This window comes from Theropithecus gelada, chromosome 11 (genome assembly GCF_003255815.1).
Source record: "Theropithecus gelada isolate Dixy chromosome 11, Tgel_1.0, whole genome shotgun sequence".
Lineage (NCBI taxonomy): Eukaryota > Metazoa > Chordata > Mammalia > Primates > Cercopithecidae > Theropithecus > Theropithecus gelada.
Genome location: NC_037679.1, coordinates 76250303 through 76268107, shown reverse-complemented (window position 1 = coordinate 76268107; position 17805 = coordinate 76250303). Strand labels below are relative to the sequence as shown.

The window sequence follows — 17805 nt, the reverse complement described above, 5'->3', positions numbered from 1 at the left end:
AGCTTCTGTCTGATAGACCGTACATTCTTGAAGGCCAGTACCATGCCTTCCATCTCTGAGTGCTCAATGAAACTTATTTTTCCTTCTGCTTTAAGGATATTGTTGTGGAGTTGATCTATTTTCTCGTAGAGTATCCTCCATATGCAAACCCTTGAGATAGATTTTTGACTAAAAGTAGATATTCTCTGACTCTGGTCAGTTTGTATCTCATGAACACTAAACTGTTCTCAGAAGTCATGGACTAAAAAACTGCATGGTATATGGCACAGTCTCATATTCTATTATGAGAATGTTTATTGAAAGAATGAGAATGTATAGTTCATCCCAGTGAAGTAAAAGCATTTTTTCTGCTTTAGGTTTTGATTCGCAGAACAGGAATCCCAATCAGCATGTCTCTGCTCTATTTGACGATTGCTCGGCAGTTGGGAGTCCCACTGGAGCCTGTCAACTTCCCAAGTCACTTCTTACTAAGGTGGTGCCAAGGCGCAGAAGGGTGAGCATCCGTGACTCATTATCTGTGGTCCTGAAGATTCGATCCCTCTGTGCTGAGAGGCAGTCTGATTTTCAACATCAAGTTGGGTGTTACCACTCAGGTTAAAAACGGGACTAGGGTGGTGATGGAACTGTTTTGTTTCCTGGCTGTATCAGTGTCAGTATTCTGGTTGTGTTGTTATACTATAACAGTTAGGATGGTACCATCAGGGGAGACTGGGAAAAGGGTACTCTGGATCTTTCTGTATTTATTAAAACTGCATGTGTGAATCTACAGTTAACTCAAAAAGTTTAATTTTAAAAAATAAGACTCTGACTTCAGGGTCTTATGTGGTTCTCAGAGTCCCTTTGTTTCAAAGCAGATCAGATCAAAGAGTTCTTAAAGAAATTATTTCTTTTTATTCTTCTGTAAAATCTCCCTCTTTGTCCCACATGAGTGGGAGAGGAAGAGAGGAAGGGAGGGAAAGAAAGCCGGGGAGATGGAACAGGGTGGCCATGTTCCCCTTCAGGCAAGGTTGGTGACTGATGAGAATTTTAGAGACCTGGGTACTGAGTTCTGTTTTGTTCTTTTTTAAACCTAGTGCTCTGTAGGGCAAAAAGCTCCTTTTCAGTTATAGTCTAGCTTTTCTGAAAGAAATAGTTCAACAGATGGAAATATATTCTCATTAAATCTACAATTTAGGGGAAAAGAAAAAAGTTATTTACCTATGTCCTGATCTTTGAAACTCTGTCTTAATGATTAACTCTGATACCCTTTAGTGATGAATTGTGTGATAGGAAGTACCAGAGCTTTGAAGTCAAACTGGGTTCAAACTTTGCCTTCCTCTGAGGAGGCCTCAGTTTCTTCCTTGGTAAAATGGATTAATGTTTTTTATAAAGCAGCTTGGAAGATTAAATGAGATTATCCAGCATATTATATACCCAGGAGAGTTTCTGATGTGGCATAGCAAAAAAGTACAATTGATCTCTGTTCCTACCTCTTAGTTTAAGAAATAAAACATTACATATTTAGTTGAAGCCTCCCAGGTACTCTTCCTCATCCCTTTCTCCTCTCCAGAGCTAACCACCAGTTTGAAAGTGTTTGCTATTTCTTTTCTCTTTTTTTTTTTGAGACAGGGTCTGGCTGTGCCACCCAGGCTGGGGTGCATTGGCACAATCTTGGCTTACTGCACCCTCCATCTCCTGGACTCGAGCCATCCTCCCACCTCAGCCTCCCTGGTAGCTGGGACCACAGGCATGCACCACCACAACCTGGCTAATTTTTTTGTAGAGACAGGGTCTCGCCATGTTGCCCAGGCTAGTCTTGAACTCCTGAGCTCAAGTGATCGGCCTGCCTCAGCCTCCCAAAGTGTTGGGATTATAGGCATGAGCCACCATGCCTGGCCATGTTTATTTCCATGAAAATGTTTATGGTTCATTACTTCTGTATGTTGCATTAAATAACTGCAGGCTTCCCTTGTGTTCCAGATAATGTGTTTCTGAGGATGTACTGAATGGTTTAATTTTTGGATAGTGGGGACCCAATTTCCATTATTTTAAGTGGAAAAAATGATTTTTCGTCCCATTCCCTTTCCCCAAATAACCCAACCAATCTTCCCAAGTATCTCCAAAATATTCTTAAATGCCTATGTAATAATCCACCAAAGATTTCTGTACAATATAAAACATTTAAAACACCAATTGCCATGTCATTTGCCACGATAACTTACTACAGGGTAGGATTGTATGCAGTTAACATCATTTTTCCTTCTTGGGCTACAGTGGACATATACTGTAATGCAAATGAACAAGGAAATAATTTAATACCCCCCCCCCCGACATGTGACAGAAACTAGCACTGAGCCCCATAAGGGACTCAGCCCTCAGGGACACGGCAGGAGCTTCTGGGCTATACCGCCCTTTCTCTCTTTTTCTCTGCTCTTTGCCTTTGGCCACTTTGCTCTGTCCCTGTACCAGGACCGTATTTTCTTAAGCACTGCAACTTTATAATAATCCCTGATATCTGAAAGGATGAGACTCCAGCTAGTTCTTCAAAATTGCCTTGGCTGTTTCTAGCTTTTGCTCTCCATAGAGATTTAGAATCAATTTTGTCAGGTTCTTTGGAACCCCTTTGTGGCTGTTGATTGGAGCCAGGGATTACTTTGAATTGGAGTTCTAGATTAACAGGAGGACATTGCCAGTGCCTCGCTATCAGTCTTATTATGAACATGGACCACTCTGTTTGTTTAGGTTGTCATTACTGGCCTTAAAAAGATTTTATCTTTTTCTTCATCAAGCTAACATCTTGTTAGATTTATTGTTAGGTACCTTCCTTTTTTTTTTTTTTTGCAGTTGTAAATGGTAATTTTTAAGATTACATTTTTTAAGTATTAATGGTATGCAGAGATGTGCTTGCTATCTAGATACAGTTTTGATTTTCAGTGCCTTGGCTGAATAAATCATTGGTGCTAATAATTTGTCCATTCCTGGCTGTTCTCTATGGATAATCATAGTATCTGTGAATAGTGACAGTTTGGTTTCTTCTTTTTATAACTCCTATATATCTGTTTCTTTGTCTTGCATTACTCTGCTAGCTAGATCTTTTTGTACAAAGTTGAATAAAAACAAAGATAGCAGGGACTCTTGCCTTGGGTATGACTTTAAATGGAATGCTTTTAAAATTTCAAAGCCAGGCACGGTGACGCACGCCTGTAGTCCCAGCTGCTTGGAAGGGTGAGGTGGGAGGATTGATTGAGCCCAGTAGTTCAAGGCCAGCTTGGGCAACATAGCAAGACCCTGTATCAGAAAAAGAAAACAAAAATTCACCATCAGGCGTGCTGTTGGGAGCAGTTAGGGAATATGAAAGCTACCATCTACATTCCTACTTTGCTAAGTTTTCTTACTATCTAGGCATTAGATTTTTTTTGTATTTTCAGAATTCTTTTTCTGTGTCTACATGTATAAGGTTTTTCTCTTTTAGTTTATATGTTTAGAAATAGATTTTTTTGTTGTAATAGAATTTCTCTTTTTTAACTTTTGAGGTCTGGTGTACATGTGCAAGTTTGTTACATAGGTAAACTTGTGTTATGGGGGTTTGTTGTGCAGATTATTTCATGCAGGTATTAAGCCTAGTTCCCATTAGTTATTTTCCCTGATCCTCTCCCACCGCCCACCCTCCGATAGGCCCCAGTGTGTGTTGTTCCACTCTGGGTCCGTGTGTTCTCATCACTTAGTTCCCACTTATAAGTGAGAGCATGCAATATTTGGTTTTCTGTTCCTGTGTTAGTTTGCTAAGGATGATGGCTCTAGCTCCATCCACATCCCTGCAAAGGACATGATCTTGTTCTTTTTTGTGGCTGCATAGTATTCCATAGTATATATGTATCATATTTTCTTTATCTACTCTATCACTGATGGGCATTTAGGTTGATTCCATGTCTTTGCTATTGTGAATAGTGCTTCAGTGAACATATGTGTGCATGTGACTTTATAATAGAATGACTTATACTCCTTTGGGTATATACACAGTAATGAGATTGCTGGGTCAAATGGTTTAGCTGTCTTCAGACCTTTGAGGAATCATCACACTCTTCCACATGCTTGAACTGATTTACACTCCCACTAACAGTGTATAAGCATTCCTTTTTCTCCACAACCTTCCCAGCATCTGTTACAAAATAGATTTTTGCACGTTTAACTCTCCTTCCATTGTTGCAGCACATCTAACTTAATCACTTATTTGTAAAATACATTGCTGCATTTGATTTACTCATGTTTTATCCAGGATTTTTGCATTTATGATAGCTCATAAATGATCTTGGCCTAGAAATTTTTGTACATTTGTCCGTAGGAAGTTCTAGCCTCATAAAAACAGTTGAAGAGTTCCTTGTTTCTAGAACATTTATATAATTCTTATTTTTTTTTGTACTTTCCTCATAGGTTTATTTATTTTATTTTTGTTTTTTATTTTTTTGAGATGGAGTCTCACTCTGTCGCCCAGGCTGGAGTGTAGTGGTGCGATCTCAGCTCACTATAACCTCTGCCTCCTGGGTTCAAGTGATTCTCCTGCCTCAGCCTCCCAAGTAGCTGAGATTTCAGGCACACACCACCATGCCTGGCTAATTTTTGTATTTTTAGTAGAGACGGGGTTTCACCATGTTGGCCAGGATGGTCTCGATCTATTGACCTCGTGATCTGCCTGCCTCAGCCTCCCAAAGTGCTGGGATTACAGGCGTGAGCCACTGCACCCAGCCATATAATTCTTGTATCTTTGCTAAGGGTAGGTTATAAATATAACTCAAGGAGGAAATTCGATTGGACTTTTTTAGCAGCCAGAGAGAGGAATATGCTATGATTTGTAGTGGGCTTGAAATATAAGATGAAACAATAGCTCATAAGAAACACAAGTATCTCTGAAACAGAGCCACCTGAATCCCGTCCATGAGTCCTCGCAGAGAGTGGGCCTGGTAGTGCGGTGAGAGCTTGCATCATGTGACCACTGCTCAGCATTGTGCTCAGCAAGGGCCAACGCCAGCGTGCTAGTGCAGGTCACAGAAGGCAGGCCTGCAAGAGGAGCTGTGTGATCGAGGCGAGGGCCACAGCTCTCTGTGCTCTAGCGCAGGGTTCCCAGCCCAAGGCTGTGATGGGCTCAGCAGGTCTCTGACCACCTCAGTGTATCAGCAGAACTGATGGCCGAATCCTTCTGGTGTGAGGTGCTGTAACTTTCTTTTTTTTGAGACAGAGTCTCGCTCTGTTGCCCAGGCTGGAGTGCAGTGGCGTGATCTCAGCCTCACTGCAGGCTCCAGCTCCCAGGTTCACGCCATTCTCCTGCCCCTCAGCCTCCCAAGTAGCTGGGACTACAGGCGCCTGCCACCGCACCTGGCTAATTTTTTGTATTTTTAGTAGAAACGGGGTTTCACTGTGTTAGCCAGGATGTTAGTCACGATCTCCTGACTGTTTGATCCGCCCGCCTCGGCCTCCCAAAGTCCTGGGATTACAGGCGTGAGCCACCGCGCCCGGCTGAGGTGCTGTAACTTTCATCAGATCATCCAGGGCCCAGGATCCACAGATTGTTACCTGCTGCTAATCTATGGAATTAACAGACTGCCTCAGGCATTCCATGAATCATTATCTTAGCCGAACTTGTAGATACTCCTGGCAGTGAGTTGCTATTAGATGACATACATCGGTGCCGTTTCTTAAATGTCAGTGTGCTGTGGTCTTGACAGAGCAGAGCTTGTACAAAGGGGTCAGATTTTAAACTTGGACAAGACATTCATATTTTAAGTAGAAATGTTATGGTCTCAACCTTCAGCCTATGATTTGAGCTACTTATGCAGAGCTTGTACAAAGGGGTCAGATTTTAAACTTGGACAAGACATTCATATTTTAAGTAGAAATGTTATGGTCTCAACCTTCAGCCCATGATTTGAGCTACTTATTGTGGAGACTTAAAATAATGAGTTGTTCAGCTCTCATCTGATATTTGGCTCTTTGGATAGGGCGACCCTGGACATCTTTGACTACATCTACATAGATGCTTTTGGGAAAGGCAAGCAGCTGACAGTGAAAGAATGCGAGTACTTGATCGGCCAGCACGTGACTGCGGCACTGTATGGTGTGGTCAATGTCAAGAAGGTGTTACAGAGAATGGTGGGAAACCTGTTAAGCCTGGGGAAGCGGTAAGGTTTTCTTGGTTTTCTAGTATTTCTGCAGAGCACATGTCTTTAGAAGCTTGAATTGTGTTTGAGATGTGCCAAGTGACTTTTCTTTGAGATCTTTGCAGTAGGCACTGACAAGTTCTCTTTGCGAGTACTGAAAGCATTCTTCAGTAACAAGAATATCTTAGACTGGGAAATATTATTTTTCAAGGGCAAGATCTTCTCGTATCCAAATGCTTTGCCATCTTTTAATTTATACCTTCCTATCATTAGATAAGAAAACAAAAATATGAAACTGTCTTGTTTCTAAGTCCAAGGAAATTTGTCCTATAGGGAAAGTAGAAAGTTGTAGGCTGTATATTATAGTAATAGTTTTCTGTCTAATGACATAATTCTTTTTTTAATAGACTATTTTTTAGAGCAGTTTTAGGCCAACTGCAAAATTGAGCAGAAAGTACAGAGAGTTCCTATATCCTCCCTGCCCTACACATGCACAGCCTCTGTCACCGTCAGCATCCATACCAGAGCGGTGCATTTGTTGCAGCCAGTGAACCTGCACTGACACATCATTATCACCAAGAGTCCAGTTTCCATGAGGATTCACTCTTGGTGTCATATATTCTGTGTTTGCACAAACACATAATGACATGTGCCCCCTTTATAGTATCACACAGAGTAGTTTCACTGGCCAAAAATATCCTCTGTGCTCTGCCTACTCATCGTTCTTTTTTTTTTTTTTTTTTTTTTTTTTTGAGACAGAGTTTCGCTCTTGTTGCCTAGGCTGGAGTGCAATGGCGTGATCTCAGCTCACCGCAACCTCTGCCTCCTGGGTTCAAGCGATTCTCCTGCCTCAGCTTCCCGAGTAGCTGGGATTACAGGCATGTGCCACCACGCTCGGCTAATTTTTGTATTTTTAGTGGAGACAGGGTTTCTCCATTTTGGTCAGGCTGGTCTCGAACTTGCAACCTCAGGTGATCCGCCTGCCTTGGCCTCCCAAAGTGCTGGGATTACAGGCGTGAGCCACTGTGCCTGGCCTTCAGAATTCATTTTTAATTAGGTACAGTGTTATTGCTGTGATTGCTTAGTAAAAATGCTTTTGATTTTCATTTAGTACCCATCACCAAAGTAGGGTACAAGATTTATATTTATTGTATTTTTTTTTTCTTAAGAGTATTGTATCTCTGTCGAACAGAGGAGAAATACCAGAATCAGAAAACGTTTGGGATTTGTGTCAATTCTATTTAAAACCTGGGCCTGGAGAAAGAGAGTCTTTGCTGAAAAAACAAGCAGGATAAGACAAAGATTGTTTTTCCTCTGCTAGGGAAGGCATCGACCAGTCGTACCAGCTCCTGAGAGACTCGCTGGATCTCTATCTGGCAATGTACCCGGACCAGGTGCAGCTTCTCCTCCTCCAAGCCAGGCTTTACTTCCACCTGGGCATCTGGCCAGAGAAGGTAATTATTTTACCTTGATGCTTTGCACTTGCCTTAGAAAGGGAAGTCCTAGATTGAAGGGTGCCCGTGACAAGCTTCTCTTTGTGTTAACATGGGGAATAAACACACATTTATTCAGTCTCCCAATCATAACCCATCAGTAGATTTTTTTTTTACCTCTCTTATTCTAAGGAAAATTGGTTCTATTGCCAGAAATTGCCTGTTCTCTTTGTGGTCAGCTCCTTAAACCCTAGAACCACAAAGCCTCTGTCCCCACTACTCACCCATGGGGGCCCTAAGATCGTTTTCCCCGAGTCACCGTCACTCAGCAACGTAAAGCAAAGCTATAAATGGTCAACCTCCAGCTGTACTGTTAACAACTACGTTGGCCATGAATAAGTACTCCTGTTTGACACAGGAAAATTGGATCTTAGATATGTTCAACTTGAGCCACTAGAGTAGAGAAGGACTATTTGGAAACCATTGAATTTTGACACTGTTTCACTTGAATTTTCTCCGTTTTTTACTGGCCCCCTTTGGGCAGCAGCATGCGCTTTCAGAAGGCTGTGGTGTTGACCTTGCGAGCTGTGTGGATGCAGCACGTAGAGAGGCCCGCTGTGTATAACGGTGCAGGAGCCAGCCGCACATTCCCACCGTGCCCTGACGCTTCTCTAGAAATATGTGAACAGTCCTTTTTGTTTGTTTAGAGCAGAATTTAATTCTGAGGTCTCACAGGCCATTAGCATAAACTCATCTCCTTGTGTCATTAGAGAGGGATAAATTCTTTCTTGAAAAGGTGAATATTCTAAGTGACTCTACATTGCTTAAATTTAAAGTCTCACTGATTCACAACTTCGAAGATCTAAAATAGTTCTAAGAAACGATGCTTCAGTAGGAAAACCCCAAGGCTCCTGTTTTAAGAAAAGATGTCAGCCGGGCATGGTGGCTCATGCCTGTAATCCCAGCACTTTGGGAGGTTGAAGCAGGTGGATCACTTGAGGTCAGGAGTTAGAGACCAGCCTGGCCAACGTAGTGAAATCCCATCTCTACTAAAAGTACAAAAATTAGCTGGGTGTGGTGGGGGGCACCTGTAGTTCCAGCTACTCAGGAGGCAAGAGAATTGCTTGAACCCAGGAGGTGGAGGTTGCAGTGATCCGATACCATGCCACTGCACTCCAGCCAGGGCAACAGAGCAAGACTCTGTCTCAAAAAAAAAAAAAAGAAAAGATGTCATCTGTAGCCCACATGGCAAATGTCCTCCCAGAATATCTGTGTAATGTGGTAGAGGAATTATTGGAAAAGAAAACTCTCCACCAAAGTTACCAACTACTTGTCCAAGATGTAGTCATTTATTTTCATTTTATTTATGTGTTTTAATTTTTTTTTTTTTTAAATAGAGACTGAGTTTCACCGTGTTGCCCAGGCTGGGCTTAAGCCCATCTTGGCCTCCCAAAGTGCTGAGATTACAGGTGTGTGCCACCACACCCTGCCTATTTATTTATTTATTTGGGGTTTTTTTGTTTGTTTGTTTGAGATGGAGTCTTGCTCTGTCACCCAGGCTGGAGTGGAGTGGCATGATCTCAGCTCACTGCAGCCTCTCCCTTCCAGGTTCACGCAATTTCCCTGCTTCAGCCTACCAAGTAGCTGGGACTATAGGTACACCACCACGCCTGACTAATTTTTGTATTTTTTTTCTTAGTAGAGACAGGGTTTCACCATGTTGGCCAGGCTGTTCTCGAACTCCTGACCTCAAGCGATCTGTGTTCCTCGGCCTCCCAAAGTATTGGGATTGCAGGCGTGAGATACCACACCCAGCCCCTGCCTATTTATTTTTGATACCAGGACATATGTATACTTTTTGCTTTAGACTTGTTAAGGAGTTTTTACGAGATGCCAAGCAAAGCAAGTTTCTTTTTTTCTTTTACTTTTTTCTTTTTTTTTTTTTTGAGACAGAGTCTCACTTTCTTGCCCAGGCTGGAATGCAGTGGCGCAATCTTGGCTCACTGCAACCTCTGCGTCCCGGGTTCAAGTGATCTTCCTGCATCAGCCTCCCAAGTGGCTGGGATTACTGGCACGTGCCACCACACCTGGCTAATTTTTGTATTTTTAGTAGAAACGGGGTTTCACCCTGTTGGCCAGTCTGGTCTTGAACTCCTGACCTCAAGTGATCCGCCTGCCTCGGCCTCCCAAAGTGGTGGGATTACCTGCGTGAGCCACCGTGCCCAGCCTGCAAGTTTCTTTAAATGTAAATTTTGTAGTTAAATTTTGAGTCATTGGAGAAGTGATGCTATTAACATCCCGTTTTAGGGGGAAATCTGCAGAAGCTGAGTTGTCCTCACCTTCCAGACTGGACTCATTTCAGTACTTGGGCTTTACAGACTTATTGGGGACTAACCTTGGTGTCCTCCCTAGTTCCAAAATTGCCACACGCAGAGCATTTTCCCTCATGACATTTGCTGCTGGGGTGCATCTCCTGGGTGACCCCTCATTCAGAGATTAGGGGAGAAAAGTGACTCATTCCCAGTGCACTCGTGACTGCCTACCCTTAATAAATGCATAATCCAGCTAGAGCCCCTGAGACAGCCAAGGAAAACTGTGGGACTCGCAGTGCAGAAGAATCCAGGGGGTGCTGAAGAAATCAGACAAGGTTCCTCTCCAGAGGAGGGGTTTGAGGTGTGACCTTGAAAAATGAAAATCAACTTCAGAGGGTAGAAAAGTAGGTGACTGCAGTCAGTGGGAACAACCTGCACGTGGCCAGGGGTGTGAGGGTGGGGCGCCTGCACATGTCAGCCTAGCACGGATTTATATGCTGATGAGTGTGCAGTTTGAGGTGTATTTTTACGTGTGTGTGTATAATTGTTATGGCGTGTGAGACCAGTTTGTGAAAGGCTTTGACTTTATCAGGTGAAAGGGAGACATTCCTGAGCTGGGAAGGCCTGAAGATTGCCTTGTTGTTAATTGAATTAAATCAGGAAGAGCTAAGAAACACAAGCCCTCTTGGTCACTGTCGCAGTAATCCAAGGTGATGATGGCTGTGATGGACATAGAGAGGGGCAGGATGGTGAGATTTTAAGTCAGGAGGACTGACTGAATGCCTCCTTCCATCTTCTCAGCAGCCCTATAGGGTAGATATTATTTTTATTTTTGCCATGTTGCAAGTAATGAAACAGAGGCAGTGAGAAGTTAAATAACTTAGCCAGGTCTTCTGCACATGCCATGACAGCACCAGGAGTTCAGTGCGGGCAAGGTGATGCCCGAGCCCACCCCACGCGGCATCCCGTGGTACAGTGGACCGAGGCCAGAGCACTTCTGAAGAAGCCAGCACACAGGCACCTTCTCCTTCCTGCTGCCAGACCTGCGTCCTCATCATGATCCATAGTTCTCCTTTCCCTCCTTCTCTGCCTTTCAGTGGAAAAGGTATCCTTCCAATTTTCCAAGGCAAACACCTGTCTCTTCTATTAGAAGAAAAACAAAAAGTACTCCCTTTCCACCCTGCAGGCATTTCCCTGGGTCGCCACCTTTCCTCCTCCCCCACAGCTGAAGCTCCTAGTCTGCCTCCCACTCACTCCCCAGAACATCAGGACCTGTTCCCATGCCTCCTCCACAGGCACTGTTCTTGCCCAGGAAGCCAGTGACCCTCTTTGGCTGAAACCATTCTCCTCATTGATAAATGCAGTAGATACTTTTTCTTTCTGTGTCTTGTCCTGTCACTGCGGGCTACTCCCTTCTGGGAACACTCGGTTCCTTTCACTCTGTGGTCTCTGGTTCTCAGGCTCTTGCCAGTTCCTCCCTTCAAGGCTAAAGGATGGTTTCCAGACGTCTTCTACCCTGCACCTGTGCCCTAGGACAGTTCCCCTCTTCTTGTGTCAGTTTCTGCCTGTCTCCTGAGGCTGCTGGAGCACTGGACCCTGGGCTCCAGACCAGCATATCCACAGGCCTGCTCCACCCCTGCACGTGACTGTCTCCCAGACGGGTGAAAGTCGGTCCGCTGAGGCCAGTACTTCTGCAGCTTGAAGCAGCGCCCTGGCCTCCTGCTTGTCCTACCTCTCTCCACTCTGAGCCCCTGTGAACCCACTCTGTATACAGGCCCGAGGAATCTTAACAAAATATCAGTTAGGGCTGGGCGCGGTGGCTCACGCCTGTAATCCCAGCACTTCGGGAGGCTGAGGCGGGCGGATCACAAGGTCAGGAGATTGAGATCATCCTGGCTAACATGGTGAAACCCCGTCTCTACTAAAAATACAAAAAATTAGCCTGGTGCAGTGCCGGGCGCCTGTAGTCCCAGCTACTCTGGAGGCTGAGGCAGGAGAATGGCGTGAACCCAGGAGGCGGAGCTTGCAGTGAGCTGAGATCTGGCCACTGCACTCCAGCCTGGGCGACAGAGCGATACTCCGTCTCAAAAAAAAAAAAAACAAACCAAAAAAACCCAAAAAAACAAAATATCAGTTAGGTCCCTTCACTGCTTAAACCCCTCAGGGTAGCTCCCCCATTGCCTTGAAGACCAGACTCGCTCTCCTCCGTGTGGCTTTTCGGTTCTCGGCGGTCTGGCCCTGCTTGCCTGATGCTCCCTGCCTCCTGTGGAGCTCCTTGGTCCTCTGCAGCACCCACTTTGTGTTCCTGCGCTGTCTTGCTTCAGTCTTTTGCATGTGCTGCGTCTCTGCCCAGGGCCTCTGCTCATCCTCAACTCCATTGGCTGGCTCACTTCTGCCCAGCTGTCAGTTTAGACTTCTGCCTCCTCCACAACCCCTTCCTTGGTTCCTGTGCGTGGCCAGGTCACGTTTTCCCGTCATTCCTGTGCTTGCCCTTCCTAGAGCTTCATCCAGTCTCTGGTAACTGCTGCTCCGTCATCCGTCTCCATTAGAGCATGTTCTTTAAGGACAAGGACCAGGTCTCCTTCCTAACTGTCGCCTTCCCCATGCTCTCAACACAATTCATGGCCCATGATAGGAACTCAAAAATTTTTTTAAATGAATAATTAAGAAATGACTGCCAGGTGTGGTGGCTCATGCCTGTCATCCCAGCACTTGGGGTGGCAGAGGCAGGTAGATCACTTGAGGCCAAGAGTTTGAGACCAACCTGAGCAACATGACAAAACCCAGTCTCTACCAAAATAAAATATAAAAAGTAGCTGTGTGTGGTGGCACATGCCTGTAGTCCCAGCTACTCGGGAGGCTGAGGTGGGAGGATCGCCTGAGCCTGGGAGGTCAAGGCCAAGGCTGTACTCCAGCCTGGGTGACAGAGTGAGACCCTGTCTCAAAAAAAAAGTGGCAGAACTTCATTAGATATGAATAAAGAAGATTCAAAGGGGATGTCCAGATTTTTCAACATGGGGGCAATTTATGCCACTCTGAAAGTAGGTATTTGGAGAACAGGCCTGTTTTGGTAGTAGGAGAGTATTTTCTGTGGGGTATGTTGCATTCGTCCTGACCTGAAGCCATCAAGTGCAGATGCCCAGTAGCCTTTAGCAGGAGCTCCCAGCATTAGCATCTGGTAACTGAAGCCCCAGAAGTAGTGGATCCCACAGACAATGGATATCAAGAAAGCAGAGCCAAGAACTTCAGAGAGAACCTTAGAGGGAACCTGGAATTCAGGGACAGAGCAGGGGCCAGCAAACTATGGCTTGCGGGCCAGATTAACAAAACTGTTTTTGTGAATAAGTTGTGTTTGTTTACTTATTATCTGTAGCTTTTTTCAAGCTACAGTGGCAGTCGAGTAGTTAAATCAGGGATTGTGTGGCCCCCAAAGCCTACTGTCGCTTCTCCAGCCCTTTACAGAAAAAGTTTGCCAACCCCTAGGCTAGAGGGAGAAAAGCAATATAGGGAAATGCATCATGGGTAATAGACCCCAATCCAGGATCTCCGCCCCAGAAGTGGTGATCTTGTGGCATTCTAGGCCTAGAGTATTTGGTGGGGACGGCATGGTGCCTGGGTCAACACTGTCTGCAAATACACCAGGCCCCGAGGTGCAGTTCTTCGTTTCTGCCCTCTCCCTTTGCCCTCAGCCACACACCCAGTGAAAGGGGGGGTAATCATCCTTGACCTTATCTAGACTTCCTCTGTTCTCTGATGATACCAAGTTCTGACCATTTTACTTATCTGGTGGGGAGGTGGCTGCTAGGAGAGAAGGGGAGCTGTGTGTGTGGAACACAGCGGAGGGGCAGAGAAAGCGGCTTGCTGGAACTCTGGCAGGCCACGAGGACAGCCGTTACGCAGGCACTGTCAGTAGGCGCTTCCTGTTGAAGTAGAGGGTAAATGCTGCGAGTGTCCCAGAATTAAAAGTGCCCGGCTGGAAGTGGAGGCACAGGGGGATTGGCTAGCTCTTGATTCTTGTCAAAACTGGGTTTGGGGTACTTGGGATTATATTGTTTTGTCCATTTTTATGTGTTTGGAACTTTTTGTAGTAGTTAATTAAAAATGCTCCTACTCTTGCTAGGGTATGACACTGGTTGAGACCAAGAGTTGATCTTCATACCCAGGGCCACAGCTTCACTCCACCACTCCACCACCCTGTGACCCCGGGCCAGTCACTTCACTAAGTCTGAGTCCTCTTCTGGAAGTGGCAGTGATTAAAAGCTTTTTTTTTTTTTCCACCTAATCCTGCCAATTTAAGGTCAAGAAATTACTGACCGTCAAATGGGAAGGATTAAGTGAAACAAAAAACGTGATGGCCTTAGCACAGTGACCAGCAGAGAATAGTGTTCAGTAAATGTTGAGGTCCAGCACGTCTCAGTCTGAAAGGCAAGATAACATGGTGCATAAAACTGGAGTTTTCACAATACGTTGACAGGCTCACAGTGCATCAGCAAATAGGACAGTGATTATTCATGATTTGAGAAGCTGAGAAAGGAATTCAGAGGTAAAAACACCAGCTAGTCTGACAGGTCTGGGCCTAGAGTTCAGGTTGCTTTATGCACTAAGTAGGCTGTAATCCAGGACTCAGTAAATTGGAAGGAGAACCTTGTCAGAAACACTATGCTAAGGGCTGTAAACATAGTGGGTATGAAATAATTGTATGGCTGTGTCTTTTTAAGCGTGGAGTTTTTTCCACAGAGGTACTGTGCAGTACAGGCGGTAATAGTGGAGTCAGACAGGCCTGCTACTCTTTGCTGCTAGTTTAACCTCTCTGCATAGATGTAGTTTCTCCTGCTGCCTACTGAATACGAAATACCATATGAGTTAAGACCACTGAAGTGACCAGCAGGATTTTAGAACTCTATTGATATACGTGGCTCCCTCCTTCTAGTATAGCTTCATAAACTCAACGAATGCATCCCTTTGGCGCCCGCTCGTGACTTTTCCATCTTTTCCAGCACTGAGGCAGTTGTGTCAAACATTCTCTTGGTCTCGATTAAAGCAATTTGGCATTTTTTTCCCTCTGAATTCATGAGTGGCAAGTGAAAATTGTTCCTGTGTATTGGAAAAACATGGATTCTCCCATTTCCCATGCCAACCAAGCATGCTAGGTGCCCGCCTCATCCAGAGTGCCCTAGGTGGTGGGCCCTCGCCTGCGTCCCCAGTGCTTACCCCAGCACACTGGTTTCCAAAGAACTCCTCAGGTGCACATGGGTTGAATTGGGGTGTCCTGGGCCAGCTGCCGGTGTTACAGTCGAGCCCAACCCTGGGCATATGCAGTGCCAATTTGGTGGCGGTCCATCAGAGAATGGCCCAGAGACCTGGACTGGGGCCATCAGGGCACAGCCACCCCTTGTGGTCCTGTATTAGGTTACGTAGGTAGGTCTAAATCCCTCGCCGCAAAAAAGAAAAGGCCTAGCTGAAAATATTATCTTTTAGTCTTTCTGTCTTGTCTTGAAGGTGCTTGACATCCTCCAGCACATCCAAACCCTAGACCCGGGGCAGCACGGGGCGGTGGGCTACCTGGTGCAGCACACTCTAGAGCACATTGAGCGCAAAAAGGAGGAGGTGGGCGTGGAGGTGAAACTGCGCTCCGATGAGAAGCACAGGGATGTCTGCTACTCCATCGGGCTCATTATGAAGCATAAGAGGTGAGTGCCCGCGATTGTCTGTCCTGTGGTGTCCCTTCCACAGGGGCTGCGGAGACACACACGCACCTGGTGAGCCTCCAGGGCACAGTGGAGGAGGAGCTGACTGGATCACTTATCCCCCAAGTGTGCACCTTGGGGAAGACAGAACGCTGAACCTCTTTTTTTTCTTTTTGAACCATGTCTTTGACCTTTGTGTTTTTTTAAGCAGCAACTTACTTTCCTGAGAGAGCTTCTAGTGTTTTTAGCGGCCTTTAGATGTTTGACCCTTCTCTGTTTGGGAACATGGAAGTAACTTTGTAAGCCACAAGTTTTTTCTCTCATTTCCTCATTGTTCTTATGGCTTGTCACTTAATCTCAGGCTCTTCAAATCTGATAGGCACGTGGTCTATTTACCAAAATTAAACTGTATCCAAAATGATTGGAGCAGTTTACATCCCACCAGCAGGCTAGGAGCCTAGAGTTCTTATTCTCGCCTGGTGCTATTGCCAGACCTTTAAAAGTGTACTCACGTGAGAAATGGCAAATAATGTTTCACTGTGGTTTTAATTTCTGTTTCCTGGGTTACTAAGCACGTTGAGGTTCTTTTCATATATTTACTGGCTACCCAAGTTCCACGTTTCCTTTTATTAAGCGCCTCTTCAAACATTTCGTGGTTTTTTTTTGTTTTTTTTTTTTCTCCTTTGGAGGCGGAGTCTGGGTCTGTTGCCCAGGCTGGAGTGCAGTGGTGCGATCTCACCTCACCTGCAGCCTCTGCCTCCTGGGTTCAAGCGATTCTCCTGCCTCAGCCTCCCAAGTAGCTGGGACTACAGGCACGCACCACCACACCTGGCTAATTTTTTGTGTTTTAGTAAAGACAGGGTTTCACCATGTTGACCAGGCTCGTCACTAACTCCTGACTAAAGTGATCTGCTGTCTTGGCCTCCCAAAGTGCTAGGATTACAGGCATGAGCCATGGCACCCGGCCCATTTCGTGTATTTTTTTCAATTGAGTTATTAGTCCTCCCTATTGATACATAGTTGTTGTTCTGTATATCAGTCTCTACATGAAGATAAGTTGCAAATGTCTTTTCCCAGTTTTTGGCAGGTGGTTTTCATTCTTTATTGCATTTTTTTTTTTTTGACTTTTAAATGGAAATTTGCAAAGATTTATAAGAGAGAAAGGACTGTAAGGAACCAGGTGGTGTTCCTGTCATCCAGCCTCCACAGCTTCCATACGGGGTGGATCTTCCTCTCCCCTGCACCCTCCAGACCTACCTTTCTGGGTTAATTGACGTAAGTGCCAGATGCCATTTCACCTATAGTGATTTCAGTATGTGCCTCTAAAAGGCAGGGGCGCTGTCTCCTTCTCTCTCGGTCTTTTAATATTTAACATCTTGTTATCACATCTAAAAAACCCCAGTTCCTTAACTTCATGCACTATCTAGTGAGAGTTCCTATATCCCCAGTTGTCTCATATTTTTAAATGTTTGGATCAGGATTTGTTAGTCTCTTGGTTTTAGTGATGTCAAATTGGTTAGTCGTTTCCTTTACAGGCTGTATTTTTAGTGCCTTGTTTTAACAAACCTTCCCTATCCTGAGCACGAAGATACTTTCTATTTTAGAAGTTCTGCATTTAACACCTGAGTCTTCATTGTACTGAGAATCGAATTTGGTGTGCTGTTGTTAGGCCAGGTCCCCATACCTTTTTCTTTTGGGTGACCAGTTGTCGTCTAATCACTTTTTGTTGAAAAGTTTATTCTTTTCCAGATAAAGTGCTATGTTGATAATAAGAAGTGTTTATAAAAGGGGTCAGGGCTGTCCTGAGAAAAGATTCATGTGGAGTAAAGCAGGTAACTGAGGATGTGAGCTGAGAGAAGCCACGTGGTTGTCTGTAGGTTGTTGCGCCCGGTCCACAGGGACTGACTGTGCCTCCTGTGTTAACTAGGTATGGCTATAACTGTGTGATCTATGGCTGGGACCCCACCTGCATGATGGGACACGAGTGGATCCGGAACATGAACGTCCACAGCCTACCGCACGGCCACCACCAGCCTTTCTATAACGTGCTGGTGGAGGACGGCTCCTGTCGATACGCAGCCCAAGGTAAGAGGTTCCGCTTGCTCCAGTGGCCCCCTGGGCGTGTTTTCAGCACACGTCGGAGCCCTTGGGTAGGTACTGTGGGCGTCGGCCATCGGTGCCTGGGCGGCTGACGCCCCATGGCCAGCCTCCTTCGGGCCCACAGTCAGCTAAACGTGGCTGG

The 17805-nt window shown here is 45.3% G+C and overlaps 1 protein-coding gene across 2 annotated transcripts in view; it reads left to right on the top strand.

The window, feature by feature from the left end:
* FBXO21 (F-box protein 21) overlaps positions 1-17805 on the top strand; it is a 48144-nt gene that overhangs the window by 17315 nt on the left and 13024 nt on the right. The window contains exons 7-11 of one of the 2 annotated variants that reach the window (XM_025401119.1): positions 357-493; positions 5973-6152; positions 7453-7585; positions 15355-15566; positions 17491-17648. In XM_025401119.1, the coding sequence (XP_025256904.1) occupies positions 357-493; positions 5973-6152; positions 7453-7585; positions 15355-15566; positions 17491-17648 (820 nt within the window). The remainder of the gene's footprint in view (positions 1-356; positions 494-5972; positions 6153-7452; positions 7586-15354; positions 15567-17490; positions 17649-17805) is intronic. The other variant, XM_025401120.1, reaches the window with a different exon arrangement.